The sequence below is a fragment of the Schistocerca gregaria genome, chromosome 2 (genome assembly GCF_023897955.1).
Source record: "Schistocerca gregaria isolate iqSchGreg1 chromosome 2, iqSchGreg1.2, whole genome shotgun sequence".
NCBI classification, from domain to species: Eukaryota; Metazoa; Arthropoda; class Insecta; order Orthoptera; family Acrididae; genus Schistocerca; species Schistocerca gregaria.
Genome location: NC_064921.1, coordinates 140978676 through 140993781, shown reverse-complemented (window position 1 = coordinate 140993781; position 15106 = coordinate 140978676). Strand labels below are relative to the sequence as shown.

The 15106-nt window shown below is 41.1% G+C and overlaps 1 protein-coding gene across 4 annotated transcripts in view; it reads right to left on the bottom strand.

Annotated features, from left to right (window-relative positions):
- LOC126336522 (serine/threonine-protein kinase mig-15) overlaps window positions 1–15106 on the bottom strand; it is a 327805-nt gene that overhangs the window by 25370 nt on the left and 287329 nt on the right. For all 4 annotated transcript variants that reach the window (XM_050000312.1, XM_050000314.1, XM_050000311.1 and 1 more), the window contains one exon: window positions 10639–10749. In XM_050000312.1, coding sequence (XP_049856269.1) covers window positions 10639–10749 — 111 coding nt within the window. The remainder of the gene's footprint in view (window positions 1–10638; window positions 10750–15106) is intronic.

Below are 15106 nucleotides of genomic sequence, written 5' to 3'. Positions count from 1 at the left end.
GTCTACTGTTGATTGATAAACATCAGTCTGATACATTCTGCTTCCTGTATTCCAAACACAAGTTATAAAACTATAAACTTTCTGTGTTTACTACTCCATAATCTTTTAAATTTTGCAATACCAATGTGAAAAGCTTCATTTGATAAATAACTAAATGTATAAGATAGTTCTGATGAACTACATTTAATTACTCTACTAAAGATATCATCACAAACATTTAAACATTTTTATGAGAACTGATAACATTAAAACCTTTCTTTAAGACATAGGATGTAGCTGAATTTTATCATATTCATTTTGGAATACTTTTCTTGAAAAATATAAGGCATCTGTTAATAAAATGTTTAGACCTAAATAATCTACTAGTAACAGAAAAAAGTTATTGAAAATGTCAGTGACTTTGGTTATATCTTCGAACAGTTCATTATCCACCTTCAAAGAAGCATCTACATTTTCCTAATTTTTTACAATATTCCAAATAGTTGTCGTGTTGGTGAAGGAGCACATTTTTCTTTAACATATTACATTTTGATTCTATGATGAACTGACCTAGAATTTCAGCACACAGTTTAAGTGATTTATTGATGTCATCATTTATGTCCCTAGGTTATTTACAAAGTCTTCCCTTTGTTTTGCATGATACTCTGATTCATTAGAAATCAATGGTTTAAAAGCATTTAATATACCTATACAAAGTGAAAACTGTTTCCCTAAGAAATTAAAGTAGCTTATGACCAGGTTACACAACACATTTAATTTTTCATTAACACTTAAGTGTATTGTGTACACATTTCCACTGTGGATTTCATAAATAATTCATGAATCCTTGAATTACTCTTCCATTTATTATCCTTGTAGTTTGACAATTATTTTTATTTATGTCATATACCTTTGTCAGCAATTCGCCATCACGATAGGTACAAAATATTTGATCAGGGAACATCCATAACTGAGGAACATATCACTAGAATAAAAAATTCTACTTCAGCTGCCAGTAATGTCTTATTCATTGCACAACCAGTTTCAAAGCATGGAGCTTGATCTTCAGGTGCCACAAAATAATTATGGAAACATAAATGGCTGGAGGTTGGGCCAGTAAGTCATAGGATCAATTCCATGTCATGTTGTCGACACGGGCGCTGCACTTGCTGGATGTGACCCTCCACGTCCGAGTGGCCCAACATTTCAGTTCCCATAGTTACTCAATCCTTCCCCCATGAACCATGGACCTCGCCATTGGTTGGGAGGCTTGCGTTCCTCAGCGATACAAATAGCCGTACCGTAGGTGTAACCACAACGGAGATGTATCTGTTGAGAGGCCAGACAAACATGTGGTTCCTGAAGAGGGGCAGCATCCTTTTCAGTAGTTGCAGGGCAAACAGTCTGGGTGATTGACTGATCTGGCCTTGTAACACTAACCAAAGCAGCCTTTCTGTGCTGGTACTGTGAACAGCTGAAAGCAAGGGGAAACTACAGCCGTAATTTTTCCTGAGGGCATGTAGCTTTACTGTATGGTTAAATGATAATGGCGCCCTCTTGGGTAAAATATTCTGGAGGTAAAATGGTCTCCCATTCGGATCTCCGGGCAGGTACTACTCAGGAGGACACCATTATGAGGAGAAAGAAAACCGGCGTTTTACGGATCGGAGCATGGAATGTCAGATCCCTTAATCGGGCAGGTAGGTTAGAAAATTTAAAAATGGAAATGGATAGGTTAAAGTTAGATATAAGGGGGAATTAAGTTCGGTGGCAGGAGGAACAAGACTTCTGGTCAGGTGAATACAGGGTTATAAATACAAAATCAAATAGCGGTAATGCACGAGTAGGTATAATAATGAATAAAAAAATAGGAATGTGGGTGAGCTACTACAAACAGCATAGTGAATGCATTATTGTGGCCAAGATAGACACGAAGTCCACGCATACTACAGTAGTACAAGTTTATATGCCAACTAGCTCCACAGATGACAAAGAGATTGATGAAATGTATGATGAGATAAAAGAAATTATTCAGATAGTGAAGGGAGACGAAAATTTAATAGTAATGGGTGACTGGAATTTGATAGTAGGAAAAGGAAGAGAAGGAAATGTAGTAGGTGAATATGGAATGGGGACAAGAAATGAAAGAGAAAGGTAGAATTTTGCACAGAGCATAGCTTAATCATAGCTAACACTTGGTTCAAGAATCATAGAGGAAGGTTGTATACATGGAAGAGGCCTGGAGATACTCAAAGGTTTCAAATAGATTATATAATGGTAAGACAGAGATTTAGGAACCAGGTTTTAAATTGTAAGACATTTCCAGGTGCAGACGTGGACTCTGACCATAATCTATTGGTTATGAACTGTAGATTAAAATGGAAGAAACTGCAAAAAGGTGGGAATTTAAGGAGATGGGATCTGGATAAACTGACAGAACCAGAGGTTGTAGAGTGTTTCAGGGAGAGCATAAGGGAGCAATTGACAGGAATAAGGGAAAGAAATACAATACAAGAAGAATGGGTAGCTTTGAGGGATGAAGTAGTGAAGGCGGCAGAGGATCAAGTAGGTAAAAAGACAAGGGCTAGTAGAAATCCTTGGGTAACACAAGAAATATTGAAATTAATTGATGAAAGAAGAAAATATAAAAATGCAGTAAATGAAGCAGTCAAAAAGGAATACAAACATCTCAAAAATGAGACCGACAGGAAGTGCAAACTGGCTAAGCAGGGATGGCTTGAGGACAAATGTACAGATGTAGAGGCATATCTCACTAGGGGTAAGATATTATGTAAATGAAAGAGGATGTTGATGGAGATGAAATGGGAGATATGATACTGTGTGAAGAGTTTGACAGAGCACTGAAAGATCTAAGTCGAAACAAGGCCCTGGGAGTAGACAACATTCCATCAGAACTACTGATAGCCTTGGGAAAACCAGCCCCGACAAAATTTGACCATCTGGTGAGCAAGATGTATGAGACAGGCGAAATAACCTCAGACTTCAAGAATAATATAATAATTCCAGCCCCCAAAGAAAGCAGATGTTGTCACGGTAATACTGACTTATCTTAGAGAATAGATTACGGAAAGGCAAATCTATGTATCTAGCATTTGTACACTGAGAGAAAGCTTTTTACAATGTTGACTGGAATACTCTCTTTCAAATTCTGAAGGTGGCAGGGGTAAAATACAGGGAGCGAAAGGCTATTTACAATTTCTACAAAAATCAGATGGCAGTTATAAAAGTTGAGGGGCACGAAAGGGAAGCAGTGGTTGGGGAGGGAGTGAGACAGGGTTGTAGCCTCTCCCCGATGTTATTCAATCTGTTTATTAAGCAAGCAGTAAAGGAAACACAAGAAAAATTCGGAACAGGGATTAAAATCCCGGGAGAAGAAATAAAAACTTTGAGGTTTGCCGATGACATTGTAATTCTGTCAGACACAGCAAAGGACCTGGAAGAGCAGCTGAACAGAATGGACGGTGTCTTGAAAGGAGGATATAAGATGATCAACAACAAAAGCAAATCGAGAATAATGGAATGTAGTCGAATTAAATTGGGTGATGCTGAGGGTATTAGGTCAGGAAATGAGACACTTAAAGTAGTAAGGGAGTTTCTCTATTTGGGGAAAAAAATAACTGATGATGGCCAAAGTAGAGAGGATATAAAATGTAGACAGGCAATGGCAAGGAAAGCGTTTCTGAAGAAGAGAAATTTGTTAACATCGAGTATAGATTTAAGTGTCAGGAAATCATTTCTGGAAGTATTTGTATGGAGTGTAGCCATGTATGGAAGTGAAACATGGACAATAAATAGTTTGGACAAGAAGAGAATAGAAGCTTTTGAAATGTGGTGCTACAGAAGAATGTTGAAGATTAGATGGGTAGAACACACAACTAATGAGGTGGTACTGAACAGAATTGGGGAGAAGAGAAATTTGTGGCACAACTTGACTAGAAGAAGGGATCAGTTGGTAGGACATATTCTGAGGCATCAAGGGATCACCACTTTAGTACTGGAGGGCAATGCGGAGGGTAAAAATCGTAGAGGGAGACAGAGAGATGAATACACTAAGCAGCTCACAAGCATGTAGGTTGCAGTAGGTACTGGGAGATGAAGAAGCTTGCACAGAATAGAGTAGCATGGAGAGCTGCATCAAACCAGTCTCTGGACTGAAGACAACAACAACAACAACAACAACAACAACTACTACTACTACTACTACTACTACTACTACTACTACAATTATTTGATGGCACCTGAAGATAAAGTTTAGGTTTTGAAATCAGTTGTGCAATAAATAATAAATTACTGGCAACTAAAGCAGATTTTTGTATCATACAATTAATGAATCATGATAGAAATTACACTATGACTTGGCAATACTGATGTGGCAATAAAAATGTTATAAATAGCAAACAATCGAAAGTCCAGAGTGGACTACAATAATATTATGAAAAGAAAAGTTGGCACTCACCATATAGTGGAGACGCTGACTTGCAGACGAGACACAACAAAAAGACTATCACAAATAAGCTTTCAGCCAATGTGTGTGCTTATTTTTTGTTTATTTTTGATGAAGGCCTTACTGGGAGAAAGCCTATTTGTGACAGTCTCTTTTTTGTGCCTATCTGCAACAAAGCATCTCTGCTATATGGTGATTGGCAACTTTCCTTTTCGTAATATTGTTATAAATGGCAGTGATGTGATTCCAGTAACTCTTGTTGGATGTTGTATGGGGGGAAGTCAGATAACATGGAAAGGGAAAGAACTGAAGTACAACTATGGAAAAGGTAAGCTCAAAAAAATTAAAGTTAAAACGTCAGCTTAGTATTATTCTGTTTGGAAGTTACGAAATTTGGTAACCCAATCACTGTTTCATGAGCAACTACAAAATGCCATACCAACACCTGCATGTGACATTACTACTACTACTACTACTACTACTACTACTACTACTACTACAATGAAACTTCCATCAATTCTACTTTTGAAACAAACGCTTCAAAATGCCAATTATTGTAAAATTAAGTGTATCATTTTTTTAAACAATTCTTGATGTATGTGGCAACAACTCATTTCCCTATACCTGATCTACAGTCACTCGATGGTATGTTGCATCAACAGCAAATGATGTTCAGAAATACTTACTGCATCTACATGCTTTGTACACTGTTGTTCATTTGCACAAATCCTAAGATCACTGACATTATTTTTTTAAATGTCTAATATTTTGATGCATTAAGTCTATATTTCGAGGGGGTCAACGGGTTGTTATGTGGAACTGTGGCTGTTCTTCCTGATTGTGTACATATACTACAGTTGTGTGCATGTACGAAGGCAGATGTTGGGGCAATGTGCGATGGCAAAGAGTGGTTTACCATATGAAACTCCAGCCAATAGCACCAATCAGCCGTATCTGTCTGCAGAGCACACTGATTTTCATGTTACTTTGGATATGGCGAGGGTACATAAATGCTGTAGTATTCATTGTGAGCAGAATAAAGCAAACGTGACAAGTATTATGTTATGAAGCGATAACCATAATTTATCAAACATGCAAATTGTTCTAGGGAACATGAGAAACAGAAGCAGTGGCCTGGTGTGGAGCTTATACCAGTGTTGCCAGTTACCATAGGCTGGAACATGAAGCACTGGACAGAAACAGACAACTACTGGTGACATTGCCTTCTTAGTTGCATCCCAATATAACGAAACATGGGACATGCATTCTTAAGAAGTCCGATGCATGCCTATCTATTCCCCCTGGCAACAGTTCACTTGGTGTACATGGCTGAGTGAGTTCCCAATGAGTCACTAGCAAAGAGAGTCAACCCTAATAGAAGACACCAGTACTACTATGATCATTAGGGGTTGATGTTGGGCTGACAACTCAAACTGTAAAAATCAAATGTTACAAAATCTAATGAAGAGAGAGACAGCCTTGCCTGATTACTTGATCAGATGGATCAGTACCGACTGTATATCACCACTACTCAATGGGCAAGAGAGTTGAGGGAAGGAGTCATAGAGAAAAAGGATCATGATATTTTATAGCTGCCAAAAGAAAGATCATGGTTGGTACTGGTTTTATTGTACACAAGAGGAAAAACGCACCTTATTATGGACTTAAGGGGTGGAATCAGATTATGCAAACTCAAAATCAGAGCAAAATTCTCCAACTATTGTCTCATATGTTCTCACATTCCAACCAATGAGAAGAGTGAAGAAGACAAGGGCACTTTTTATGATGAGGTAGGTGAAGTATCAACTAACACCCTAGAGGAGATGATATTTTTTGGAGATATGAATATTAAAACAGGAAAGAATGTAAGCAATGTAAGCATTTTATTGGAAAATACAGTCTACGTGATAATTCAAATGACAATGGGTTCAGACTTGTACATACTGCTTCCTCGAGAAATCTGGTGATGGTTAGAACAACTTCAACCAGAGACTTAAAATAACATGGAATTCTCCAGGTGGAAATATTTGTAACCAAACTGACCATCTCCTAATAGATGCAAGGCAACAGTCCAATTTAATTATGTCAGAAACTATAAAGGTGCGCTTATTGACCCTGAGCATTCCCTTGTCATAGTAACAATCAGAATCCAAAATCTACTGCAGGGAAGATATGTGGATCTCATTGGAGGGGGGGGGGGGGGGGGGGAGAGGGAGTATCAGACTGATAAGCTCAAGGAGGTTAAGATTGCACAAAGATTTTCAAACCTGCTCAAAGAAACCTTGGCATATGTGTCCAACAGAGAATTGATATGTGGATGAACTCAGAAGACATCTTTCACAAAAGCTGCTGATGAAGGTCTAGGAATAATACATCATGCGATATACAATGGCTGGTTTGATGAAGAGTGTAGACAATGGAATGCAACATGTAAACCATCCCCAACGATCTGCAGACGACTCTATAATAGCAAGATGAAAATAAATGAGGCTGCCCAAAAACAAAACAAAAGAGCATGAAACAAAAGAACTGGAAGAAATGGAACAGATGAAAGGATTTCCAGCCTGGGACTAAATTGTGTTAGTTACAGAGATGGGTCAATTTTGAGTAGTGATGAGACAACATGTGAAAGGTAGGCTCAAAATTGGTGACTTGTTGAATGAGGGTTTAGCTGAAGACCAAGGAATCTTACCTTCTGTACACACACAGAATTCTGAAACAGGGGAACCAGGACCAATTGCTGAGGAAGTGGAGGCAGCCATAAATAACTTTAAGAATAACAAGGCCCCAATAATGCGTCTAATACCAGTGTAAATGGTAAAAAGTACAGGAAAGGAATACGTCAAACATTCCCACAAGCTTGTAATAAAGATTTGGAAGAATGAAAGTGTCCTTGATGAATGTAATTTCAGTATCATATCCCCAACATACAAGACAGGTGATGTGATGAGGAATTTGAATATTACCTACTGCACATAAAATACAATTCTGGAATACTCATAATTTTGCGCCAATGGTGTGCTGGAGCAAAATGTGGCTAGCATCCCTGTACAACGCCTATGTTCAATGTGCAGCTGCCGGACGTTTCAGTGTTGTATGTCTGCAATGAGTAGAACATTGTGTCACACAGTTTGCAAATTTTGAGATGGCAGAGTTAAGAGGATCACCAAATCTGCATTGAATTTTGAGTGAAACTCAGGGAAAATTCTACAAACACACACCAAATGATGCAAGATGTCTATGGTGATGACTGCTTAACCCATACTCGGTGATACAAATGGTTCACACAGTTTAAACATGGCTGGACAGAAGTTAAAGATGATCCTCATTCAGGATGCCATTTGACATCTCCTGATGTCGCTCATGTCAGGAACGCCAACAAAATTGTGCATGAAAATCAAAGACTGACTGTCCAAGAGAATGCAGATGAATGTAACATTTCAGTTCTATTATGTCACAAAATACTGACACAACATTTTGGAATGTGTCATGCTGCCACCAAGTTTGTCTCGCGACTCATCAGTCTAGATGAGAAAGACTTCCATGTTGCAATCTGTGTAGAGCTTTTGGATCACACAAATGAGAATGTAACTGGAGATGAGACATGCGTCTATGTTTATGATGTTGAGACCAAGGTTCAGTTTTCACAATGAGCCGGGAAAGATTCTCCAAAACCAAAAACAGATCATCAGGTCAGGTCAAATGTCAAAGCCACACTGATAGTTTTCTTTGACACTGAAAGATTGGTTCATCATGAACTCATCTCACAGGAACAACCTGTTAATCGATGGTACTATCAGGGCATGTTGTGACGCATGCAAAAAAATGTGAATAGGAAACGCCCTGAAATATGCTGAGATAATTTTCCTATGTTAAAAATATGGTTTGTATTGCTGTTATTCTGATTGATTGTAACATTTATATAGCATTTACGGTCAATGTCCTCACAAAATATCTGTTGTTTTTATGTAATTAGAGCTTAAATATCAAGATCTGGTCACATCACACGCTAGCAGTAAGACGAAGCTATATGTATGTTGTAGCAGCATTAGCCATAGTTACTATGTACTTTTTCTGCAAACCGTTTGGCTATTTAGTGATGGAAAATGCAATTACAACTTTTAAGTAACAATAAAAAGGAATTTTGTGAACAATGATGGTGGTAGCCTTGCAAAAAGGTGACGTGCATGCTCCACCCATTGAGAGCACTGATATGCGCAATGACGAACCCTCTGCATCGTCATTAAACTCTGTCGACACTGGCGGATGGTGGTTGAAATGACCGCTGCATCAAGCATAAATCTAGAGATACCAGTATTTGAATGCTGGCCCTATTCCGACCTGGAAACGAGATTGGAATCTCCTACATGTTAGTCAGGGGGCCTGAAGATGGCATAGTAAATAGCTGAAACTTGTAGACAACATTTTGGAAATTTGATGGCTCAAGAGTGTTTGATTTGACATCCTGCACCGACCAGCTGAGTCCTGCAATCATAGAGAAGAGGAGCATCCAGGTCTGAGTTCCCGCTGGCACAAATTTTCAAGTTTTGCATTGCAACACCTCAGCCTTTTGTTTGGTTGGAAGTCATGATTTTCCGTCTATCCCTTTCTGCGCCTTCCTCTTTTTCATAAATGAAGTACAGGTCATGTCATCCCAGTGCGATAAGTTACATTATTGGGACTATCCTATAAAATTCAGTTAAGGTGCTGGCATACACATAATTGCAAGACAGCAAAGAGCAATGAAAAAAGCCTTCACAAATCTTGAAAGAGCTGCCAGAAAGCGCATAAATGAGGGAGAAACTAAGTATGAGCCTATAACTAAGAAAAATAATCTTGATGAACCACCATTCGTAGCAACTGGTGCATGTAAGTTTGATGGTGTGTGCAGTTTCACTTACCTTGGATCAGAAGTAAACAATGTCAGCCCTGAAATTCATAAATGAATATTGTCCCTAACAAGTGCTCCCAAGGCCTCAGAAAACATCTGAAATCAAAGCTGTTATCTAGGGATCTTAAGTTGTATTGTATAAAGTTTTAGTGGAGCTGGTACTAATGTACAATGCCGAGCCTGAACTAACAAAATTTGGTGTATTTGAGGAAAGAGCCTGAGACAAATTATTGTGCTACATGAAAAATTTGTGCCTGGATGAGGAGATTTAACCATGAATTATATAATCTATACTATGAACCAGACATTGTCAGTATATTAAGAGTTAAAGACTGGAATGGGCAATATATGTACTTACAGATAATGACAGAATGAGTAATAAGTTTTTCAATGTAATGGAGGACCAATGCTATGGTGGGAGGAAGGTGCCATAGAGGGTGTAAGAAAACTGGAATTTAGAACTGGAGGAGTTTGGCACTACACAGAAAAAAATTGTATTATCTTCTATAGAATGCCAAGGCTCACACAGAGCTGTTGTGCCACTAACGATTATGATGATGATTACATTTTCATCTGTATTTAAGTTACTTTAATGCTGATTTCCTGAATTCTGAATTCACCATTAAAAAAAAAAAAAGTGCTCCCCTGATACCACTGATCACAGGATACTTCCAGGAGGGGCATCACTCTCCTTTTACCACCGGCAACTAAGACAGAGATAGCTACAAAACTGTTCAAAGGACTGCATCCAAGTATACATCTGGCCGTGATGTTCCTGACATGTAAGCTACCTATTGCTTGAAAACGGAACTAGTTTCAAAAGAGAACTATTAATAGATACCATGATGTATGCATACACACACAAGCAAACACAGCTATCACACATACGACCACTGTATCTGGTTGCCGAGGCCAACCAGAGAAATGTACGTGTGTGTGTGTGTGTGTGTGTGTGTGTGTGTGTGTGTGTGTGTGTGTATTTCAGAAGAAGGCTGGCAAAAGGTTACATGTTTGCTGTCTTTTTGTTATGCCTGTCTGTGACTCAGCATCTCTGCCATATGGTGAGTAGCAATCTGTCCTTTTCATAATATTGTCATTATATCATCCTCAATTTTCTGTTGTTTCAAGCGTCTATTTTGTTTCAAATAATGTGATAATCCTGCTTGTTAATATCACCCACCAAAAATATTTACTGACAAAAAGTGAGCCCAGTTGGTAAATAACTTAAGAGTAAATAACACTATACAAATGATGTTTTGTGAAATAATTTTGTAAATAAAAAATTTCTGTAAATTTCAATTACCTTTCCATATGTGTTAACATACACTCCTTCGTTGTCATAGCACAACAATAACTGCATACCATTAGAGTTAGGCAAAGGCACTATGCAATGAGGAGAGATGGGTCCTTGTGTCTGTAACAGATTCAGTAACGATATAAACATTTACATCTCTTCACCAAATTGTGTATGTGTTGATTATAAAAACTTTTTTATTATACAACAGCTAAGATGTGTAATGCATGTGAGTTGCAATTATGAATTTTTGTTTATATTCAACAGTCATAAACAGTTTTGCCCCAGAACAGCCATCTTCAGATGCTACGGATGGTATTTTGTTAACCAAATGTCACCCACAGCATTTGAAAGTGGCCACTGTGTCTATATATATATATTAAAAACAAAGATTCCAAGACTTACCAAGCGCGAAAACGCCGGCAGACAGGCACAAGAACAAAACACACAAACACACACACAGAATTACTAGCTTTCGCAACCAATGGTTGCTTCTTCACGAAGGAGAGGGAAAGACGAAAGGATGTGGGTTTTAAGGGAGAGGATAAGGAGTCATTCCAATCCCGGGAGCGGAAAGACTTCCCTTAGGGGGAAAAAAAGGACAGGTGTACACTCGCGCACACACACACACACACACACACACACACACACACACACACGCACACATATCCATCCGCACATACACAGACACAAGCAGACATATTTAGGCAAAGAGTAAGGGCAGAGATGTCAGTCGAGGCGGAAGTACAGAGGCAAAGAAGTTGTTGAAAGACAGGTGAGGTATGAGCGGCGGCAACTTGAAATTAGCGGAGGTTGAGGCCTGGCGGATATCGAGAAGAGAGGATATACTGAAGGGCGAGCTCCCATCTCCGGAGTTCGGATAGGTTGGTGTTGGTGGGAAGTATCCAGATAACTCGGACAGTGTAACACTGTGCCAAGATGTGCTGGCCATACAACAAGGCATGTTTAGCCACAGGGTGATCCTCATTACCAACAAACACTGTCTGCCTGTGTCCATTCATGCGAATGGACAGTTTATATATATATAACATAGAAAGAAACTTCCACATGGGAAAAATATATTAAAAACAAAGATTCCAAGACTTACCAAGCGGGAAAGCGCCGGCAGACAGGCACATGAACAAAACACACACACAGAATTACTAGCTTTCGCAACCGATGGTTGCTTCTTCAGGAAGGAGAGGGAAAGACGAAAGGATGTGGGTTTTAAGGGAGAGGGTAAGGAGTTATTCCAATCCCGGGAGCGGAAAGACTTCCCTTAGGGGGAAAAAAGGACAGGTGTACACTCGCACACACACACATATCCAGCCGCACATACACAGACACAAGCAGACATATTTAAAGGCAAAGAGTTTGGCCAGAGATGTCAGTCGAGGCGGAAGTGCAGAGGCAAAGATGATGTTGAATGACAGGTGAGGTATGAGTGGCGGAAACTTGAAATTAGCGGAGATTGAGGCCTGGTGGATAACGAGAAGAGAGGATATACTGAAGGGCGAGTTCCCATCTCCGGAGTTCGGATAGGTTCTTGTTGGTGGGAAGTATCCAGATAACTCGAACGGTGTAACACTGTGCCAAGATGTGCTGGCCGTGCACCAAGGCATGTTTAGCCACAGGGTGATCCTCATTACCAACAAACATTGTCTGCCTGTGTCCATTCATGCGAATGGACAGTTTGTTGCTGGTCATTCCCACATATAAAGCGTCACAGTGTAGGCAGGTCAGTTGGTAAATCACGTGGGTGCTTTCACACGTGGCTCTCCCTTTGATCGTGTACACCTTCCGGGTTAAAGGACTGGAGTAGGTAGTTAACCTTTCCTCCAAACCCCTCTCCCAATCCAAAACCTCTGTCCTATCCAAAGGCCTCACCTTCAGCCCCACTCCCAGGTTCAACCAAACTGCCCTTGTCAAAGATTTACTGTCCTACACTCGTACTCTCTGCTGGAAATATCACTTTGCCATGAAGAAAAATAATCCTGATCCCACTCCTAATGATCCAACTCCCCAAGACACTATCCCAATTGAACCCTCCCTGGAACAGTTCCGTCCTCCATCACAGTGGGACCCACCTCCTCTTCCTCAAAATCACCCTCTCCAAACCTTCCAGGAATTTCTCACTTCCAGCCTTGCCTCTCAATCTTTCTTGAAAAACCTTAATCCTACTCCCAACATCACCACAGCCGAAGCCCAGGCTATCCGTGATCTGAAAGCTGACCGATCCATCATCATTCTTCCGGCTGACAAGGGTTCCACGACCGTGGTACTTGATTGTCGGGAGTATGTGGCTGAGGGACGGCGTCAGCTTTCAGACGACTCTACATACAAAGTTTTCCAAGGTAATCCCATTCCTGATGACCAGGCGGAGCTTCAAGAAATCCTCAGAACCTTTCACCTGTCTCCATCAACCTCCTGACCCCACCGACACACCCCACCCCTACCTTCTACCTACTTCCTAAAATTCACAAACCCAATCATCCCGGCCGCCCCATTGTAGCTGGTTAGCAAGCCCCCACAGAACGTATCTCTGCCTACGTAGATCAACACCTTCAACCCATTACATGCAGTCTCCCATCCTTCATCAAAGACACCACCCACTTTCTCGAACGCCTGGAATCCGTACACAGTCTGTTACCCCCAGAAACCATCCTTGTAACCATTGATGCCACTTCCCTATACACAAATATCCTGCACGTCCAGGGCCTCGCTGCAATGGAGCACTTCTTTTCATGCCGATCACCTGCCACCATACCTAAAACCTCTTTCCTCGTCACCTTAGCCAGCTTCATCCTGACCCACAACTTCTTCACTTTTGAAGGCCAGACATACCAACAATTAAAGGGAACAGCGATGGGTACCCCCTCGTATGCCAACCTATTTATGGGTCGCTTAGAGGAAGCCTTCTTGGTTACCCAAGCCTGCCAACCCAAAGTTTGGTACAGATTTATTGATGACATCGTCATGATCTGGACTCACAGTGAAGAAAAACTCCAGAATTTCCTCTCCAACCTCAACTCCTTTGGTTCCATCAGATTCACCAGGTCCTACTCCAAATCCCAAGCCACTTTCCTTGACGTTGACCTCCATCTGTCCAATGGCCAGCTTCACACATCCGTCCACATCAAACCCACCAACAAGCAACAGTACCTCCATTATGACAGCTGCCACACATTCCACATCAAACGGTCCTTTCCCTACAGCCTAGGCCTTCGTGGCAAACGAATCTGCTCCAGTCCTGAATCCCTCGACCATTACACCAACAACCTGAAAACAGCTTTCGCATCCCGTAACTACCCTCCCGACCTGGTACAGAATCAGATAACCAGAGCCACTTCCTCATCCCCTCAAACCCAGAACCTCTCAGAGAAGAACCCCAAAAGCTCCCCACTTGTGACAGGATACTTCCCGGGACTGGATCAGACTCTGAATGTGGCTCTCCAGCAGGGATACGACTTCCTAAAATCCTGCCCCGAAATGAGATCCATCCTTCATGAAATCCTCCCCACTCCACCAAGAGTGTCTTTCCACCGTCCACCTAACCTTCGTAACCTCTTGGTTCATCCCTATGAAATCCCCAAACCACCTTCCCTACCCTCTGGCTCCTACCCTTGCAAGCGCCCCCGGTTAAAACCTGTCCTATGACCCTCCCACCACCACCTACTCCAGTCCTGTAACCCAGAAGGTGTACACGATTAAAGGGAGAGCCACGCCGTGTGAAAGCACCCACATGATTTACCAACTGACCTGCCTACACTGTGACGCTTTCTATGTGGGAATGACCAACAACAAACTGTCCATTCACATGAATGGACACAGGCAGACAGTGTTCGTTGGTAATGAGGATCACCCTGTGGCTAAACATGCCTTGGTGCACGGCCAGCACATCTTGGCACAGTGTTACACCGTCCGAGTTATCTGGATACTTCCCACCAACACCAACCTATCCGAACTCCGGAGATGGGAACTAGCCCTTCAGTATATCCTCCCTTCTCGTTATCCACCAGGCCTCAATCTCCACTAATTTCAAGTTGCCGCCACTCATACCTCACCTGTCATTCAACATCATCTTTGCCTCTGCACTTCCGCCTCGACTGACATCTCTGGCCAAACTCTTTGCCTTTAAATATGTCTGCTTGTGTCTGTGTATGTGCAGATGGATGTGTGTGTGTGTGTGTGTGTGTGTGTGTGTGTGTGTGTGTGTGTGTGTGTGTGGGCGCGCGCGAGTGTACACCTGTCCATTTTCCCCCCTAAGGTAAGTCTTTCCGCTCCCGGGATTGGAATGACTTTTACCCTCTCCCTTGTCAGCCGGAAGAATGATGATGGATCGGTCAGCTTTCAGATCACGGATAGCCTGGGCTTCGGTTGTGGTGATGTTGGGTGTAGGATTAAGGTTTTTCAAGAAAGATTGAGAGGCAAGGCTGGAAGTGAGAAATTCCTGGAAGGTTTGGAGAGTGTGATTTTG